This window comes from Phocoena phocoena, chromosome 8 (assembly GCF_963924675.1).
Source record: "Phocoena phocoena chromosome 8, mPhoPho1.1, whole genome shotgun sequence".
Taxonomy (NCBI): domain Eukaryota; kingdom Metazoa; phylum Chordata; class Mammalia; order Artiodactyla; family Phocoenidae; genus Phocoena; species Phocoena phocoena.
In genome coordinates, this window is record NC_089226.1 from 45,002,664 (window position 1) to 45,023,983 (window position 21,320).

The 21,320-nt window shown below is 38.2% G+C and overlaps 1 protein-coding gene across 5 annotated transcripts in view; it reads left to right on the forward strand.

Moving 5' to 3' along the window:
• GRM5 (glutamate metabotropic receptor 5) overlaps nt 1–21,320 on the forward strand; it is a 530,088-nt gene that overhangs the window by 422,003 nt on the left and 86,765 nt on the right. For all 5 annotated transcript variants that reach the window (XM_065881635.1, XM_065881638.1, XM_065881639.1 and 2 more), the window contains exon 4: nt 15,090–15,336. In XM_065881635.1, the coding sequence (XP_065737707.1) occupies nt 15,090–15,336 (247 nt within the window). The remainder of the gene's footprint in view (nt 1–15,089; nt 15,337–21,320) is intronic.

Here is a 21,320-nt window from a genome sequence, read left to right on the forward strand (position 1 = left end):
CCAATATATTAGTGACAATATTGACCACTGTTCTGGGTGCTGGAAATACAATATATGCAAGATCAACGTGGGCCCAATCTGCATGAAGCTGATGGTCTATTCTGAACTAATCCCTGAATCTCATGATATGTTTAGAGGCTTTTGCAGAAAAGAGGTGCTTAGCAAATGTTAAATGAAGGAATGGGTTGCTCACTCGATGCCACTGTGTTAGCAACTGTGGAGGATACAGTATAAACAAGACAGTTTTAGTCTTCAGGATGCTTTTACTCTGTGGTGGGCACAGACAAGCACATAGATAATTCTAATGCATGGCAGAAAGCATTACGTGTCAGAGGTATAAGCACATTTCTGCATAAGCCATGTAATGGCAGAAGATTAATTCTGGCTTGGGGGATGCTCTGCCCTTCTGTCACAGCAGGAAACAAATTATTGTCTTATCCACTGAGCATAAATGGAATCCGTCTGCCAGATGCATGAGGAATGAGTAGATTTGAAAAATAAATGAGTGGGGAGAATTTGTTTCACTGCAGTTTTTTTCATTGCCATGTTACAATATGTTATCCAATGGACTCTTGTAGATTTATAATCTCCTTCCCTTGAATCTCTTCCCTTACATCCTCCTTCCCTTTACTATCTTTCCCCTACTGGTGGGTAGAAAGGAAGTAATGAAGACAATCCCAAAGTATTTCAGTATCTAGTATAAGGGCTAACACAGAGAACTAACTTGGGATTTTTTTTTTTTTTAATAAATTGTTGCTGCTTTCATTGCTCTATGGTCATTAAGTTCATTTGCTGAAAACAATGTTAAATCATGGTTTCCTTTGCCTCCCATATGAAAACAGTACTAGTCCAAGAGTTTGGACACAAAGGGTCTGGGGCCGGCTGCCACTAACCAAACGTACAACTTCAGGGAAGTACTTTTCCCTCTCTTGGCCTTATTTTCCTCCATTGAGTTTATTGGACCAGATTATGAGGTCCCAATCTCCAATGAGTACAGAGCCAAAGAAATGATGTAAAAGACAGAAGTAGGTCAGCATTTGCCATGAGAGAGTCTGAAGCCACTACCGTGATATCTTCTGATCTTTCCAAGAGAGCCTAAAAAGCTAGATTTTTATGTGAAATTTCCATAAAATGGCACTTAGGCCAAACAAAACATAACTAAAGGCCAAATTCAGCCCAAGAGATTGCTTTCTGCAGCTTCTAGAACTAGATGCTTTCTAAAGTCCCTTGTATCTCGGACATTCTCTCATTCTGCATTAAGACAGTCTGATTTCCCTTTGTTTAACAGCTACTTCAAAGTTCCGGCTCCCCAGATGAATTAAAGAACATGTTTTGAGTGCTGTAAAATTAAATTGTAATCACATATTGAAGGATTCCAGTTTCTGCTTATCCCTTTGGAGCCCTCTGATTTGATTAAACAATAGTAAAATTAGGATTGAATGTTAAGTGTTCTAAATCAGGGAATCCAGTTTTGAGGAAAGAAACAAAGAGGGAACAGCCCTCCTTCCCTGCTTCCATTTCCTCTCTCCAGGCTGCTGTGGGGCAGATCTAGCCTCAGAGCAGCTGACAAGTTTGGCCTGGCACAAATCCTCATGCCTACAGTGGGCCTGGCCTTTAGTAGACGCTAAAAAATAATCCTTGAACACAGTAAATAACTGCTAAATGAAGTCTAGTTCTTTTGTGCATTAACATGCCAAAGAATTAACATGTCCTCTCTTTCCTACCACTTAGTAGCTGAGAAAAGAGGGCTGGATAAAATGATCCATTTCAATATGTGCACTTAGGACTTCAAAACTTGCCTAATAAGGTGAAACTCCTTGGGCCCATCACAAACTTCTATCGTTGAGTGTTAGAAGTTTATAGGCTGAGTGTTTCTGAGGATAGAGATACCATGTTACTCATGTTGGTATTACCAACATCCAGCAGAATGTCTGACATACAGTAAGGACTCAATAAATGTCTGTTTAATCAGTAACTTAATTCATCTCTGAATGAGTCAACAAATAAATTACCTAATGAGCCAGAATTTCTCTCTAGGGCCTAAGCAGCAAGAACAAAGGAACTGAATATAATTCTGAGTTCTATTAAGACAGCTAAAGAAAGGCTGTGTCAACCAAAGGAGAGCAGACAGATTGGAAATGTAGACAGAAGATCGGTAAAAGGCGGTGGAACTCTTACAGCACCCCCAAGTAATCAAAGACAGTCCCTTTACTCCAGGTGTCCTCTTATGATTCTAGATATTTCAAATATAATGTTACCTTATAGAGAACATTGATCCTTAAAAAACGGGAAATCAGCCTGGTTCGCTTTAGGCTACAAGTTCATACCTGCTTTCTGTGGGCTGTGGTTCCATTGTCAGTGCAGTTCTCAAAGCCTCTGCGGTTCTATCAGAGTTTACTGCACGTGTGCCCCGCACTGAGTGGTAAGTCCTGGACTTAGGCAGTGTTCTATCCTGTAGTTCACTTCTCAAAACTCTGGTGTGCTAAGTAGGGTCAAATCCATGGCTTCACAACTCACTGGGGAGCCCAGGAGTTCATACTCAATTTTGTGTGATCATTTTCTTGAGCTCCCCCCTCTCCATGGTCTCCCTGACACTTTTCAGCTCCTAGCCTCTCCCATCCCCTTCTTGGTCCCCTGGGCAAAAATCTAGGCTTTAGTTTCTACCTCTGCCTCACACATCCTATTCCCCAACTAGACTGCCATGGGAGCCAAGTGTGGGGAGGCTAGAAAGAGGAAAAAAGCAATAGGGAGTTTCCCCATACTTTTGGGACAGTTCCTTTGGTCATAGACAAGGGTTTCCACCCTGAATTATATAGGTGCTTGCACAGCCACCATGGTCTTTGCCACACCATCTCTGCAGGACTGCCCGGGGGCTTGCATAAGAAAACGAACAAATAAAAAACAAAAATGGAATTTCCCTCACTCTGACTTGTAGGGTGCCCCTTTCCAGTCTTCAGACCAGAAAGGAGAGCATCTCATAGAGCTCTTTCTGTCTGGTGCACAGTTCCAAGTTTTGGGCTGCCTTCGAGTCTAGACCTGGAGACTCTGGCGGAAAAGATCCAAGAATCTCATGCATGGCTCGGTGGTGTTTTCAATTCTGGTTTCCTTCCCCAGTCCACTTGGTACCACTTTTCAGAATCCTCAGAAAGCTGCTCCAATCATTCCACTTGGGGTTTTCAACTGCATTCCGTGGGAGAAACATGGTGGAGAGTGCTTACTTCATCTTGATTAGACCAGAATTTTTCACATGAAGTTTGATTAGAGGGTGGAAGCATAGAGGATTGCTTAATGGAATTGTATGGACCACCTGGCAGATTCTGTTGTAAACTGGCATTGCTGTTTAGTTTTATTTAGTGCCGTTCTACAAAGCAATGATTGCTCTAATAAACTGATTTGACAATCTGAAGACCAGACCTGGTATTTGGTGACACCCTTTGAGACATCCTGTCATGCATCAGGCCTCATTCATATCCTTAGTATATATTAATAGTGCCAATTATGTGTCAGATGCTGTGGAAGGCACAAGGGCTACCTCTGTGAATGGCACAGAAGCTTTGTCCTCAGGGAGCCCACAGTATACTAGAAATCAGCCATGGGTCGCCATCAGTGCTACAAGAGGACAAAGCAGAGCCTTAAGTCTAGATTAGGGACAGATGTGTAAACAGGCAATTTCTTTATAGGGTGCTTAGTATATGATAAACATCAGCACCCGTGCTATAGGAGAACAGAGCAAAACCTTAATTCTGAACTGGAGGAGGGTCATGAACGACTTCTGAGTGGAGGTGAGTCCTAGACACACACAAATTAATAAGTAGAAAATCTAAAAGAAAGTATGTTCCAGATGTATGGCGGGAAATGCACAGATGCCCAGATACAGGAGAGAAGAGTTTATTACGTGGCTGCCAGAAGTTCCAAATAGCTGGTGCATAGAGTATGATGGATCAGAACAGAGGGGCAGATAGAGGGCAAGATAGGAAAAGGTCTTGAAGGTCAGGACAAGGTATTTAGGATATAATTTGGTTATCAATTGAATGGTTTTAATAGAAGACTAACAAAATCAGTATTGTACTTAAGAAAGGCCACTCACTGTATATCTACCCTGGAAATACAAAGATTTGAGCAGGGCAAGATTGGAGGCAGTCGGATCTGTTAGGAGACTGTTGGAGTAACCCAAGCAAGAAATTGTAAGACATTCTGAAACCAGTAAAAATATATCCATACAAGGGAACACTATACAGCCAGTAAAATTAGTCTAGCATCTCTACATATTTTGAAAGAGTGATCAGGAGCTCAAAAAGAAGTCTGATATCTGCGACACATCCAGTCAGTCAGCGGGTCATGTCAGTTCTATTTTCCAAGCATGTCCTGAATCTGAACACTTCTCACCGTCTCGACTGCTATCACCCTAATCTAAGCCACCAATATCTCTTGCCTGGTCAATTGCTTTGGACGCTGACTGATCTCCCCGTTTAACATGTCAAACAGCACTTCTGATTCCACACCCTCACCAACTGATTTCTCACACTCAATGTCATTCTAATCCATCTAGTTGCTTAAAAATGAAAACTTGAACTAATCCTTGATTCTTCTTTTTCCTTAACACCTCACATCCAATCCACTAACATATCCTATTCTCCCTGCTTTCTATATGTAATTAGACTCCTACCCTGGACTAAGCCACCATCAGCTCTTAGCATCCTATTTCATTATTCCCTAGGTTTTCCCACTCTCATTCTATTTTCCATCCTCAATGTAAAATTTTTTAAATGAAAACATGATCTTTCTCTGATAAAGACACTCCAAAGCCCTATATCATACAGCCCTGTCTAGTTGTCTTACCTCGCATCCTGCTTCTGTTCCCCTTCCTCACTGTTTCACCCTTTCTTTTATTCCTCAAAGAACACAGCAGTTAATGTCTCTGCTTGGCAACATACTTCTTCCAGATCTTTATATTTTGAACCGAAAGAAACAAACCAGATCATTAGTAACAGAACTTGGGTCAGGGACCAAGTAACACAGGTCAATCTATTTAATCAAATGCTTAATAAGTATAAACTCATTTAATCCTTGTATAAATCTATTAGTAAGTTACTATTATTAAACCCATTTTTTCAGGCACAGAGAGGCTAACGACCTTGGCCAAAGTCACACAGCTGGTAAGTAGCAGAGCTGTGACTCTAACCTGCTGCCTTGTTCCAGAATCTGTACTCTTATCCTCTTTGCTCTGCTGCTCTTAGTAGTTGACGTGCACCCTCTAACACAAAGTAAGACAGCATCTTGCAGATTCACCCCCTTCAGATGTGTGATTTAGGGAGGGGGTGGAGACAGACAGAGATCTAAGTCTAAAGAGATAGGAGGCACAAGAATTCCCTAAGCAGCCAGTATCTCCCCCATAGCTACAAATATCGAGTCTATTGCATAAATTGCTTTCAAATGTGGGTACCAGACCCCGCATCCACAAAAAGATAAGCTTGTCAGTTACTGACAGTCATCTTGATTTCCTTAGTTTCTTCATCTTTAGTGGAAATAGCTCCTAGCTCATTGAGTTTTATGATATTTAAGTGTTTTGTAAAGTATTTATTTTGTTAGCACACATTTTAACAGAGCTCTCTTAGCTACCTGAAGCTCACAGCCCATCCATGAGCTGCTTCTTCTAATGGAGGAAAAAGACTGAAAAGTAGATGAAATGGTGTAAGCAGAACTCAAACTTGAATTTCACTGAATTGACCCCTGTTGCATCCTGAATGCTCAAACAGATTAAGATACCTTTCTTTAAAAACACATGCAAAAATACTGAATCACTACGCTGTACACCTGAAACTAACATAATATTGTAAATTAACGATACTTCATAAAAATAGATAGATGATAGATAGATAGATAGATAGATAGATAGATAAAATCATTGAAGGGGGAAAAAACCACCTGCATCAAAATGACTTAAGGAGAAATTACAAAGCTTAAACTTGCATCACTTTTCTTCTGGCAGATTTTTTTCTTTTTTTTTTTTGTTTTTGAATTTGCAATCATTTGGAATGTTTGGGTGACAAGGGAAAATAGTCACCAGGAACTTCCTCAAGACCCTAATGCTGCCCAAAGAGGCCAATTGTTCCCAGATGCCCAAACAACACCAAAGGACTCGGCAGGTTGTGCACAAACGCGTGTGTCATTTGGTTTTCAAGCTCTTGCTCTCGGTCAGCTTCTGGGCCCAGGTCTTAAGCAGAGCTAGTGGGCATTATTTAAGGAAACAAAAACACAGCACTTTCCAGGAAAGATCTAATCTTGTTACTGGTTTCTTTTCCCTAACTTTATGTCTTAATCAGAGTATTTTTTAAACGTGATACAGTAATATTGTTCAGGGAGTGCATATTTCTAGAGAAAAGCAATATAGTCGCAAAAAGGACACTGATCTTGGTGTTAGAAATTCTTGTCTACTTCTGATTTTTATTATCTCAGTGACCTTGGAAAACATACTTGACCTGTCTACAACTCCACTTCTTTATCTCTACAGTGTGGATAGAGTATTGATGCACATAACTGATATATGCAGAAGTTATTTTTTAAAGTGTCATACAAATGCAAATTTTCATACTTGCCCCCATCCAATTCAACAAGCAGTACAGTAACCAGGCCCCGAGCACTGTGATTTGATTTACAAATGAATAAGGCTCAATTGGCCTTTGTGCCAAGTGCTGTCTGTTGTCCACAAGGCATAAAGAAAAATCAGGAAGGGAGCCTGAAAGATGATGGCCAGAGAGCTCTCCTGGGCATCACATGAGGAGAGACCTTTGGCTTGCTTTCATTCTCCAAAGTCTTAACCACAAAACACAGTGGCTAAAGGTTATTATGATTTACATTTTGGTTCAGTTACTATTTATGAAGCAACTACCTTGTGCCAGGCTCTGTGCAAGGTATGGATGGCTTTTCTATAACATTTCATTCTCACATCCCCTTTGCAAGACAAAGGTCACCATTTAAAGGTGATTAAACTGGAATTTTAGAGATTTAAGTAACTTGTCCAAGTCACAAAGCTAGGAAGACATCAAGCAGGAATTTAAACCTAGATCTCTCTCTTCTGCTCATTAAAGGAAAAACAAAAGAGTGAGAATCAAACTACCTACTATCTTTTAATAGCCACGAAAGCACCTACTGCTGAACCTTGATAGTTGGTTGGGAGGCTGAGTTGCAGTACCTGGCTTAGGCTCAAGGTCAAACCGCTAAGCATGGCCTCAAAGGCTACTGCTGCCCAGTGAGTTTTCTGGAAATAGAATCAGTCAGGTAGAGTAACTCTGCCTCCATTTAGCAAGTTCCATGGAGGAAGGTAGAGATGGACTGACTTGGGAACTGGATGTTTCAAATTCTCCTTGCCCTAAGTATGCCCACATTTCTATAATAGAGTGTGTAGGGTACCTGACAGAGGTACAGGCATACCTATGAGATACTGCAAATTCGGTTCCAGACAAACACAATAAAGCAAATACTGCAATAAAGCAAGTCACACAAACTTTTAGGTTTCCCAGTGCATATAAAAGTTATGTTTATACACAATACTGTAGTCTATTAAGTGTACAATAGCATTATGTCTTAAAAAAGGTGTACATAACCATAATTTAAAAATTCTGTATTGCTAAAACATGGTAACCATCATCTGATCTTTCAGTGAGTCACAGTGGTAGCAGCAAAGAACACAGATCACCATACCAAATATAATAATAATGAAAATAGTGTGAAATTAGGATTACCTAATTAGGATTACCAAATGTGACACAAAGACATGAAGTGAGCGAATGCTATTGGGAAACTGGTGTCTATAGACTTGCTCAACACAGGGTTGTGAAAGACAATGTGTGAAAAACACGATATTCACAAAGAGCAATAAAACAAGGTATGCTTGTATAGAGAAAGTGATAGAGAGTTTGGAAGAGAAAGCTTAATTTTAGTATCTGCAACCATGGTGGACTTCATGAAGGAAGTGCTCCTGGGGCCCTGAAACATGGATAGGATTAGTGTTAGTAGGGTTAGGGAGGAAAAGAAAACAGAAGGGATAGTCTAAATTAGAGGGGACAGTTCTTTAATTCATTCAACGAATATTTGTTGAGGACCTACTATGTGCCAGGCATTGTTCTAGGAACTGTTCTAGGAACTGGTAAGGAAAAAATGTCGGGAAAGGAAATAGGGAGTGCGTTGGGGGAGTGGAATGGAGATGAGATTTAGAGAGGATATCAGAGAAATCTCATAGAGAGGATGATATTAGAGGAAAGACCTGAATTGGGGAGGGAATAGCTCTACACATCTCTGAGGCAGATATTCCAGGTAGAAGGAACAGCAAGTACAAGGGCCCAGAGGCAGGAGCATGCCTGGAATGCTTGAGGATCAGGGAGGGGGTCGGTGTAGCTAGAGAGGAATTATTTGTTTATTTATTTATTTAACGATCCATTTTTATTAAAATACAGCTGAATACAGTATTATGTTAGTTTCAGGTGTACTACCTAGTGATTCAACATTTATGTACATCAGGAAATGATCACCACAATAAGTTTAGTAACATCTATCCCTATACAAAGTTATTACAATATTACTGGCCATATCCCTTATACTGTATATTATATCCTCGTGGCTTATTTATCTTATATAACTGGAGGTCTGTACCTCTTAATCCCCTCTACCTATTTTGCCCAATGCCCCCACCTCTACCCTTCCCTCTGGCAACCACCCATTTGTTCTCTGTGTGTATTTTGTTTTGTTTTGTTCATTTGTTTGTTTGTTTTTAGATTCTACATATAAATGAGATCATATGGCATTTGTCTTTCTAACTTATTTCACTTAGCATGATACCCTCTACATCCGTCCGTGTTGTCGCAAATAGTAAGATTTCTTTTTTTTATGATTCAGTAATATTCCACTGTGTATATACACCACATCTTCTTTATCCATTTATCTATTGATGGACATTTAGGCTGCCTCCATGTCTTGGCTATTATAAATAATGCTGTAATGAACACTGGGGTGCATATATCTTTTCAAGTTAGTGTTTTTGTTTTCTTTGGGTAAGTACCCAGAAGTGAAATTACTGAATGTATGATAGTTCTATTTTTACTTTTTTGAAGACCCTCCATACTGTTTTCCACAGTGACTGCACCAATTTACAAGCCTGCCAACAATGCACAAGAGTTCCCTTTTCTCTACATCCTTGCCACCACTTGTTATATGATACTAGCCATTCTGACAGGTGTGAGGTGGTATCTCGTGGTTTTGATTTGCATCTCCCTGATGATTAGTGATGTTGATTATTTTTTCATGTGTCTGTTGACACTCTATCTGTATTCTTTGGGAAAATGTCCATTGAGGTCCTCCACTGACTTTTAAATTTCACTGTTTGTTTTCTTGATGTTAAGTTGTATCAGTTCTTTATATATTTTGGATAGTAACCACTCATCAGATATATTGCTTGAAAGTATCTTCTCCCATTCATTTTTTCATTTTGTTACTGTTTTCCTTTTCTGTGCAAAAGCTTTTTAGTTTGATGTAGTCCCATTTATTTATTTTTGCTTTTGTTTCCCTTGCCTGAGGTGACAGATCCAATAAACATTGCTAAGACTGATGTCAAAGAGCATACTGCCTATGTTTTCTTCTAGGGGTTTTATATTTTCAGGTCTTACATTTAAGTCTTTAATCCATTTTGAGTTTATGTTTGCATATTGTATATGAAAGTGATCCAGTTTCAATTTTTTGCAAGTAGCTGCCCAGTTTTCTCAACACCACTTATTGAAGAGAGTATCTTTCTCCATTGTATATTCCTGCCTCCTTTGTCATAGATTTTCCATGTAAGTGTAGGTTTATTTCTGAGCTCTCTTTTCTGTTTCATTGATCCATGTGTCTGTTTTTGTGCCAATAGCATACTGTTTTGATTACTGTAGGTTTGTATGATCATTTGAAATCAGAGAGTGTGATACCTCCAGCTTTGTTCTTCTTTCTCAAGATTGCCTTAGCTATTCAGGATCTTTTGTGGTTCCATACAAATTTTAGGATTATTTGTTCTAGTTTTTGTGAAAAATACCATTGGTATTTTGATAGAGATTACATTGAATTTGTAGATTTCCTTCAGTAGTATGGTCATTTTAACAATATTAATTCTTCCAATCCCTGAGGAGGGTATATCTTTCCTTTGGTTTGTGTCATCTTCAGTTTCTTTCATCAATGTCTTATAGTTTTCTGAGTACAAATCTTTTATCACTTTGGTTAGATTTCTTCCTAATATTTTATTCTTTATGATGTGATTTTAAATGGGCTTGTTTTCTTAATTTCTTTTTCTGATAATTTGTTGCTAATATATACAAATGCAACAGATTTCTGAATACTAATTTTGTATCCTACAACTTTAATAATTCATTGAATACTTTTAATAGATTTTTTTTTGGTGGAGTCTTTGGGGTTTTCTATGTATAGTATTATGTCATCTGCAAACAGTGAAAGTTTTACTTTTCCCTTTCCAGTTTGGATTCCTTTTATTTCTTTTTCTTATCTGATTGCTGTGGCTAGGATTTGCAACTTGATATTGAATTAAAGTGACAAGAGTGGGAATCCTTGTCCTTTTCCTGATCTTAGAAGAAATGCTTTCAGCTTTTCACTGTTGAGTATGATGTTGGCTATGGGTTTGTCATATGTGGCCTTTATTATGTTGAGATACATTCCCTCTACACCACTTTGTGGAGGGTTTAATGGACGTTGTCTTTTGTCAAAAGCTTTTTCTGCATCTATGGAGACAATCATATCACTTTTATTCTTCAATTTGTTAATGTGGTGTAGCACATTCATTGCTTTGTGAATACTGAACCATCTTTGCATCTGTAGGATAAACCCCACTGGATCATGGTGTATGATCCCTTTAATGTACCATTGAATTCAACTTACTAACGTTCTGTTGAGGATTTTTGCATCTATGTTCATGAGTGATATTGGTCTGCAATTTTTTGTGTGTGATGTCTTTATTTTTGGTATCAGGGTGATACTGCCCTCGTAGAATGAGCTCAGAAGTGTTCCTTCTTCTTAAATTTTTTGGAATACTCTGAGAAGAATAGGCGTTAACTCTCCTTTAAATGTTTTGTAGAATTCACCTGTGAAGTCATCTGATCCTGGACTTTTGTTTGTTGGGAGGCTTTTTTTTTTTTTTTTTTTTAACGACTGACTTAATTTCATTACTAGTAATTGATCTGCTCATATTTTCTACTTAGTCCTGATTTGGTCTTGGGAGACTGTACGTTTGTAGGAATTTATCCATTTCTTCTAGTTTGTCCATTTTATTGCCATATAATTGTTCATAGTAATCTCTTATGGTCCTTTGTATTTCTGTGGTGTCAGTCGTAATTTCTACTCATTCATATTTTATTTTATTTATTTGGGCCATTTCTCTTTTGTTCTTGATAAGTCTGGCTAAAGGTTTACCAATTTTGTTTATTTTTTTCAAAAACCAGCTCTTAGTTTCATTGATCTTTCTTATTTTTTTTTAGTCTCTATTTAACTTATTTTCATTCTGATCTTCAATATCTTCTACTAATTTTGGGTTTCATTTGTTCTTTTTATTTTCTAGTTCCTTTAGGTGTGAGGTTAGGTTGTTTATTTGATTTTTTTCCTATTTCCTGTGGTAGGCCCATATCACTATAAACTTTCTTCTTAGAACTGCTTTCACTGTGTTCCTTAGATTTTGGATCATTGTGTTAACATTTTCACTTATTTCCAGGTATTTTTTTGACTTCTTCAGTGACCCATTGGTTGTTTAGTATCATAATCTTTAGTCTCCAAGTGTTTGTATTCTTTGTAGTTTTTTTCTTGTAGTCAATTTCTAATCTCATACTGATATAGTCAGAATTTTATTTATTTATTTAATAAATATTAAATTTATTATGGCTTGTTTTATAGCCTAGCCTGTGTTCTATCCTGGAGAATGTTCTATGTGCACTTGAAAAGAATGCATATTCTGTTGCTTTTGGGTGGAATATTCCATATATATCTATCTATTAAGTCTGTCTGGTCTAATATGTCATCTAAGGCCAGTAATTCCTTATAGATTTTCTGTCTGGATGATCTGTCCATTGATTTAAGTGTTAAAGCCCTCTTCTACTATTTATTGTATTACTGTCAATTTCTCCTTTTATGTTTGTTAGTACTTGCTTCATATATTTAGGTCCTCCTATTTTGTGAGCATATATATTTACAATTGTTATATCTTCCTCTTGGATTGATCCCTTTATCATTAGGTAATGTCCTTCTTTGTCTCTTTTTACAGACTTTGTTTTAAAGTCTATTTTGTCTGATATAAGTATTGCTACCCCAGCTTTCTTTTTGTTTTCATTTGCATGGAATACCTTTTTCCATCTCCTCATTTTCACTCCATGTGTGTCTTTAGATCTAAAGTGAGTCTCTTATAGGCAGTGTATAGATAGGTCTTGTATTTCTATCCATTCAGTCACTCTATGTCTTTTGACTGGAGCATTTAGTCCATTTACATTTAAAGTAATTGATAGGTATTCACTTATTGCCTTTTTATTCTTTGTCTTAGAGTTGTTTTGTAGTTCTTTTTTGTTCCTTTTTACTTTTCTTCTCTCTTGTCTTATAATTTGATGACTGTTGTTAGTGTTATGTTTGGATTCCTTTCTCTTTTTTGGTGTGTATCTATTATAGGTTTTTGGTTTGTGGTTACCATGAGGTTCATATATAACAACCTATATTTATAGATGACTATTTTGAGTTGATGATCTCATAAGTTTGAATGCATTCTAACAACCTTATGCTTTTACTACCACTATCCCCCCACCATTTTATGTTTCTGATGTCACATTTTACATCTTTTAATTTTGTGTATCCCTTAACTACATGGCAGGGAATTTGGGTTTTACTTTCAGTAACAACGGAGCCACTAGAAAGTTTGAGCAGAGGAATATCATAATCTAACTCTTTTCTTAAGAGAATTTTTATGGCTATTGAATTAAAAATTGGCTGGAGTGGGTGGAGAATAGTTTAAGGCAGAAAGAAAGAGTCCAGTTAAAAGACTATCACTGTAATCCAGACAGATGATATATCTTAAACCTAGTAGAAGTAGATTTGTGTGAAACAGTTTAATTCTGGATATTCTGAAGACAGACCAAATAAGAGTAAACAGGGAATGAAGGAAAGAAAAAAGTCAAAAGTGACTCCCAAGTATTTGACTTAACACCTGGAAGAATGGAGTTTCTAGTGGTATGAGGTGAAATGTGGAAGTGTGAATAGAGTCTGTGTAGAAAAGGAAATTGTAAGATTTGGTTGGAAAGTGGCCTAGGGCCAGTGTCTAGTCCTGAGATGGAAACAAAATTTCCCATGTTATACTTATGCTGGTTTCCCCAGGAGCCTCTATGCCTCTACAGTTTGAAAGTCATAAAAATCATGTCATCTTTGGAGAGTTCCTATTTCTCTCTCTTTAAAAAACTTCTCCCCAACTTTCCTTAGCTCAGCTGTTACCTTTACCTTATACCCATGCTCTTCCTGTATGTTTCGGTCCTCTCCATTCCTCAATCAACCAGGCCTGGTAGTAGATTCCACCTCTTAAACACTTCTGTCCATAATCTTGGCCTCTACCCTCAGCAAAGCCATTTTCACCTATCGCTGGGATCATGGCATTACCACTTGATGGGTCTTCATAATTCTACTCCGATAGCCCTTTAAATCTTTCTCCAGTGTACCCAGATTGATCTTTCTAAAACAGAAATCTGATCGTGTTCCTTCCTATTTTAAGCACTACAAAGGATCCCAGTGCTTATGATAAAGTACAGTGATCTTAATCTGGCCAATGCAATCCTGCCTTCCTCTACTACTTCAGTTCTACCCATTCTCCTGCCTGCTACCCCATGTTGCAAACATTCCAACCTTCTTAAAGTTTCCTAAACATAGTTTGCTCTACCTCATCTATGAACCTTCAAACATGCTTTCCTCCACTCTTCATCCAGCTGATACTCAACCAAAATGCTCAGCTTCAGTGAGTTTCTTGGTCTAGTGCCCCTCCCTATTCAGTCCTGCCCTAGCACTTAGCCTGCTTAAATGCCCTTCTGCCCTCTAGACTCTAAGTAAACAAGAGCAATAATCATGTCTATCTTATTCTACATTATATCCCACACTTCCAGCAAGTTCTGAGCAGTCAGAACTAACAGGCACTCATTCCATATTTGTTTAATCAGTAACTCATACCAAATGTTAGTTCTTTAATGAAACATTCCCAAGAGCCCTTCACTGGAAGAGATGGCTTCCTCTCTGGGCCTCCACTGAAAGGGATCACTCCCTCTTTGGGCCTCTATAGATTTTAACTCCACATCTATTACAGATTTATCACCTTCTACCTTTAATGTAGCTACATAATTTCTCTCTATTACTGAACATGTTTCCTCTTAAGTGCAGAATCCATGTCCAGTTCACCTTTGTATTTTCCCTAGATCATCATACACAGAGCTTTATGTATACTCAGACTCCAATAAATTTTATTTAATTAATGAATGAATTAATAGGGCTTAAATATTATATTTCAGAATTTCCAAATAGGTCAGTTTATAGGGCACATATGCTTTGAGGTAGGAAATGATGGGTGATAAATCCCAATAGGTAAGTTGAGGCAAGATGGTAGGGGATCTACTTTGCTCAACTAAGACTTAATAATTTAGAAACTGGAGTTTTTTATTTTTTTTTTGGAAACTAGAGATTTTTGGAGGATATCTAAACCAAGGAGGTATATTATCACAGCTGAATACTTGGGAGATTAATCTGTCCTTAAGATAAATCTTGTGGTGCAGAAATGGAGTGCTATCCTGCATTTATCCCTAGAGTGTGGCAATAGAGGAAGTGAATCTTGGTACTGGTGAGGATTCAGCTCTGTCTTTTAGGTCTTGGGGAAAAAAACTGGGTATAGAAGACAATTATTAGGCATACTATTTTGGCACCTGTCCTTAGTATTTCCTCCGGTTTTAACTCTGATCAGTTGTTCCAGTGCACTCTCAAATTATTCAGAATCCATAGAGGTAGCTATAGTAGAAATAAATTTCAAAGTTAATCCCTAATTTGTTTTCCAACAGGTTCTCTGACTCTGAGAACACATCATGTTCAAGACTCCAAAATGGGATTTGTGATCAATGCGATCTATTCCATGGCCTATGGGCTCCACAACATGCAGATGTCCCTCTGTCCAGGATATGCGGGCCTCTGTGATGCCATGAAGCCAATCGATGGACGGAAACTTTTGGACTCCCTGATGAAAACCAATTTTACTGGGGTTTCTGGAGACATGATCCTATTTGATGAGAATGGAGACTCTCCAGGAAGGTATTGTTACAATTCACCTCTAGACAATAGAGCCTGGTCGAGCTATCTCTTGATCCTCAGGAGCCTGTTTCTCTCCTTTGTGGTTATCTAGGCTTCCTGGCCATGTCTGGCTAGTTCTGATATCACAAAGTGAGTAAAGACAGAGAGGGGAAGCCCCATTTCCTGTGGCCAGGAAAAAATATTAATGCGGATGTCTAAAACGTGCTGTTGGAATCATCACCACATTTCAGAGACTCAAACTTAGAGGCAGGAGCCTCACATTATCATAGATAATTAAAAGCCGGCTCTATGGTTTCCCTGTACATGTTTGCTATGTTATTCCATGTATTCTGATCTCTTCTTAGGCCACAGAACTATTCTGAAACAGGAACAATTCCATTTCTGGTAATCCAGAAATAGGGCTGAGGTGTTATTATATTGTTTGCTGTACCTACAGTAAGTTACAAGTCATTTTATTTTAGTATCCTCCAGCTGGAACACTTTCTCCCTTCTTGAGAACTAAATTGCCTTTCTCTCTGAAATTTTACCTTTCATTATTTATAGAGAGGAACCTGAGAAATATGAACTTACTCATAATTATAGGTCAGCCTCCAGGGAAGTCATTAAGTACCTAGAACTTACCAGTATTCACATCGATCTCAGACTCTAAATTCTTTTTTTTTTTTTTGCCTTCTTTGTGTGTTTATCGGCACGTGTTTCCTATCACAGTCCTTTCGAATAATAAGAGCTAATGTTTGTCTGACACTGCTTATGTGATAGACCCTATTCCAGCTAGTCTAAAAGTATTAACTCATATCATCCTCACAACAAATCCTTGAGGCAGGCGCTTCCCTGGTCCCCATTTGATGGCCAAGGAGACAGATGCTTTGGAGAGGAAGGATCTTGACTGAGGAAGTCACTGCATCTTTGGCAACAGCTGTGATGTGTTCAACACCAAAGTCCAGACTCTAAATTCTTAAGTGACTCTTCACATGAGACTTTTAATCCATGAGGGATACTGTCATTGAAATGATATTCTGACTTGTAGCAGGGCTGGGTCTTTAATCCGCCCTGCATTAGGACAATCAGGGTCCTTTGGTCGCCTGCTGTAAAATCCCTGGTATTTTTCCAACAACAGCTTTTGCTTGACAGGTGAGCTTGGAGAGGGTGTGTTTACACTCTTTTTGCAGCTGATCCTGCCAAGAGAAGGTCCCATGAGTCCCTCCCATGACTCACATACCATGTGCCCACACATGTACCAGCCACCTTGGTCTAGCTTGTTTCCATATTCCTGAGGTGAACCGGAGTTTGTCCCTGATGCAGCTGTTACTGTCTCACGAGCCAAACTTTTTAAGTGACAGCAGTTCCAAGTCATGCAGCCAAGAGGAAAGCTGGATATTTTCTCTGTTTTAGAGAGTTGAAGAGTATTGCTCCAAGCAAGCTGTTTGTCAAGATAAGATGTTTCAAATATTGTTTTCTACTTTTTGGCTATTCAGTACATTCATGGGAGTGGGGGCAGGAATGCAAGCATTTTCCCAGGGCCATAGGGCACTTCACATTTGTTGTAAGGCTTCTTAGGGCAGGTCAATGAATGAGCTCAGTCTTTAGGCTCAGGTCAAAGCCTAGGCTCTGATATCTTCACATGGATTTATTCTTCCTGTGTGCACCCCTAGATCACTGACATCACCTTGGGATTTGTTCACAGACTTTGTTGACTGCAGTTCCATCAGTTCAAACAGTTTTCATGTCATGTACCCAAGCCAGTTCCACAAACCAGACAGTGAAGAAATGGCTCAGCTCTATTCCTCTATTAAGGGAGACCTTAATAGATCAGAACATCACTATCTCATTCACAATCCTCCAAATATGCTGGAATGGGGTACATTTAGGACATTGGTTCTTAACCATTGGGGGAACATGAATCTCCTTAAGTTAAATGAAATTTATAGATATTCCCTCAAGGACAATATCCATAAAATTCTGCAAACAATTTCTGGAAACTCATAGTTGTTTAGAGACTTTTCATGCATAACTAAGGTTGGGTATTACATTAACCCACTAATAAATGATCAGAATCTGCCTCTGAGAGCATAAGCCAAACTCAGGAAAAGGTGCTTTGCAACGTTTCTGTTTTTCCAATTAATCCAGTTATAGTTACAAAATAATTATAACTTTTACCATGTGTGTTCTTAGCCAAGTACTTAGCTAAATCCTCTATATTTTAATCCTATGAGGTAAGTAATATTATCGTGTTCTTTTCTGGCCGAAGGCTCACAACTGAGGATTACAAAGATTAAATGACATGCCCAAAGACAGTCTAATACATGAAAGAGTCAAGATTCTAACTCAATCTTGTGGGCTTCAATTCCTGACCCTGTACAACAGCCTGCCAATTACAGTATCAAAATCAAAACAGCACTATTCTCCTAGAAATGTATTTGTAGGCACTATGTTGTTATTTCTCTGGAGTAGAAGTTGCAGGTCAGCTGGATCATTCCAACCTGGGCAATGAACCAGAGGAGACTAGGGTGATTAGGGGTTCCCCTAAAATGCCAGAGTCACAAGAGGAAGATCCTAAAGAGAGGAAGCTGGGAGAGGTGACAACTCACTCTGGCACACATACCTATGGATAGTTAGAGAGTCAAATTTAATCACTGTTTTTAAGCCTCACATAATCAGACTACTATCAGTACATACATCTTTAATGAAACACTTGGGTCAAGTGTATTACAGAGTTCTGAATTTTTTTTTTTTTTTACTGTAATGAGCTTTTTGTTTTTTAACATCTTTATTGGAGTATAATTGCTTTACAACGGTGTGTTAGTTTCTGCTTTATAACAAAGTGAATCAGCTATATGCATACATATATATCGATATCCCCTCCCTCATGCGTCTCCCTCCCACCTTCCCTATCCCACCCCTCTAGATAGTCACAAAGCACCAAGCTGATCTCCCTGTGCTATGCAGCTGCTTCCCACTAGCTATCTACCTTACGTTTGGTAGTGTATATATGTCCATGCCACTCTCTCACTTCGTCCCAGCTTACCCTTCCCCCTCCCCATGTCCTAAAGTCCATTCTCTACGTCTGCATCTTTATTCCTGTCCTGCCCCTAGGTTCTTCAGAACCTTTTTTTTTTTTTTAGATTCCATATATATAGTGTCAGCATACGGTATTTGTTTTTCTCTTTCTGACTTACTTCACTCTGTATGACAGACTCTAGGTCCATCCACCTCACTACAAATAACTCAATTTCGTTTCTTTTTATGGCTGAGTAATATTCCATTGTATGTATGTGCCACATCTTCTTTATCCATTCATCTGTCGATGGACACTTAGGTGGCTTCTGTGTCCTGGCTATTGTAAATAGAGCTGCAATTCTGAATTTTTGATTTTACAGAAGTGATAGAATTCCTCCTGCATACCGTGGAGCACACTTTTTAAACAACACATTAATATTTCTACAGCAAAACATGTGAATATTCATAGGAAGTGTGATAAATAAAGTATAAATAGTCTCGTGACAGTGTGGATCAAGTTCTGTCACTAGATAAGTTGAGAATGGGTCATGTTTTGCTGCCAAGTGAGTTATGAAAAAACTTATGGTTTTCAGAGCTCTAAGGATTTCAGGAATTATAGATAAGAAATATGGACCTTTACTGTTTGCCATCAAGGGGACAGACCACAGGTTGGCAAGCTATGGTCTACAGGCCAAATCGGGTCTGCTATCTGTTTTGGTAAATAAGGTTTTACTGGAACACAGTCTCTCTCATTTATTTAGAGACTATCTGTAGCTATTTCATGCTACACTAACAGTGTTGAGTAGTTTCAACAGAGGCCTAAAATATTTACTGTCTGTCCCTTTATAGCAAAAGTTTTCTGACCCCCAATAGATATACAGAGAGTCCACTGATGACTAAGGTTTAACAAGCCTAGCTGTTGCCTAGGACTGACCATAAATGGGCAGAGGAAACATGGAGAGTCAACGTCAGCCTAAGTACAACTGACTATTTAAGGCAAAAATGTTAACATTATATTGTGGGGTTTATAAGTATGGGGATGTAAAACATTTGACAATGTGGCATAAAGGAATGGGGTATAAAAGTGTACAGGGGCAAGTTTCTTATATTTTACATTAAGTGACACAACATTACTTTAAGTAGAATAAGTTAAATTAAGAATGCCTATTAAATCCCTTGGGCAGTTAAAATTTTAATACAAGAGAAATAACTAAAAAACCAAGAGAAGAATGCGTTAAAAAAATTGGTTAATACAAAATAAGGCAGGAAAGAAGAAAAGATGGACAAAAACAGATATGACAAGTAGAAAATAAGGCTGGAACACTAGAAATTTGCAGATACTGACCTGGTTTGCACACAGATTCTTAATATGTGGCTCTGTCTACAGAAGGACTTAAAAAAGCACCTTAGCCTCAGAACTGTAGACTGAGAGGACCTTAAGGGTCATATAAATCTAGTACTCTCCATAGTCCCTTCCCCCAAATGATGTTTCAGTTTCCCTGACAACAACCTTGCTTCAGCCCCTTGGGTAAAGAGAACCTCACTATCTTCTGAAGAAGGCTGCTCTAATTTTCAGAGTTATAACCACTTAGAAGGTTCTTTATTTCTGTTCAACTGAACCCTGCCTTCCTCTAGTTTCTATTTTGTGCTTTTTTTTTTTTTTAAACATCTTTACTGGAGTATAATTGCTGTACAATGGTGTGTTAGTTTCTGCTTTATAACAAAGTGAATCAGCTATACATATACATATATCCCCATATCTCCTCCCTCTTGCGTCTCCCTCCCACCCTCTCTATCCCACCCCTCTAGGTGGTCACCTAAATAGACATTTCTCCAAAGAAGATATACAGATAGCCAACAAACACATGAAAGAATGCTCAACATCGCTAATCATTATTTTGTGCTTTTACCTGAACTTTTTTCTTTTTGGTTGCAATACATTTTATCTGTTTCTTTGTTTGGTTTTTTTTTTTGACACTTTAGGAAATTCATTCAGACAAATTTTTAGTGTATTTCAACTCTAAACTGTGGCCAGTTAAGGAAGAGACAGACGTGGGGAACCAGAGAGAAAGGGGAAAGAAGGAAGAAGTATTAAAGAAGACAGACTACACAAACCCACACTCAATGATGAGACAGAAGGTTCAGGAGCAGAGATGGAGAAACCAGGGGGCCCAGTGAGAGAGGGCGAGACAGTAAGAGTGAGAATGAGAGAGAATTAAACAACGGCAGAAAGCCATTATGTACTCTAATTCTTATCTAAAATTTAAGTAAGAGTATTTTTCAAACACTCACTCTCACTTTTGATGAAGAATAAAATCTATATCCTATCTCTGAAAACCAAAAGAATTCATATTAATTGACAAGAGAAGGGAGCAGGGGTCTTCTTTTACAGAGAATTATTCTTAGCTATTTCTTTTTTTCATGTACTGCTACCAAAGATTTTTACAATCATGTTGTATTTTCACAGCTACAACCACTAGTGATAATATCTCTGTGGTTGTCTGGTAAGTAGGAAATAATTACCACAAATCTAAGGGCTAATTCCAAAGGGAGGATTCAGTATCTGTAATAAATTTAAAGTAGGTTGATTGGTTTGAGCCAAAATTAAGGTTTAACTTTTCTAAAAATCACTTCCCTGTCAAATATGACATTTTCCATTCTATAGAGTTATCATGTTTATTTTTCAAAAATTGGATCCCTTGACTTTTTACCATTTCTCCAATATAAAACAGATTTCTACAACAGTTAAGCAATGGAAGTTGCTCTTTTAGCTCTATTGAGTTTATTTGGAGTAGTCTAACGGAAAAGAACCAACAGCAGACTTGAAGTATTAAGAGTGAGTATAGACTTGCATTCTCTCCAACCTGGTATCACTCATTACCTCACCAAGTTTCAGGTCCATTATCTGTACAATTGACAGTTTGGACTAGACCTCGTCAAAGTTAAGTTAACAACTGACAGAAATGGGTTGATGGCTCATTTGGGGG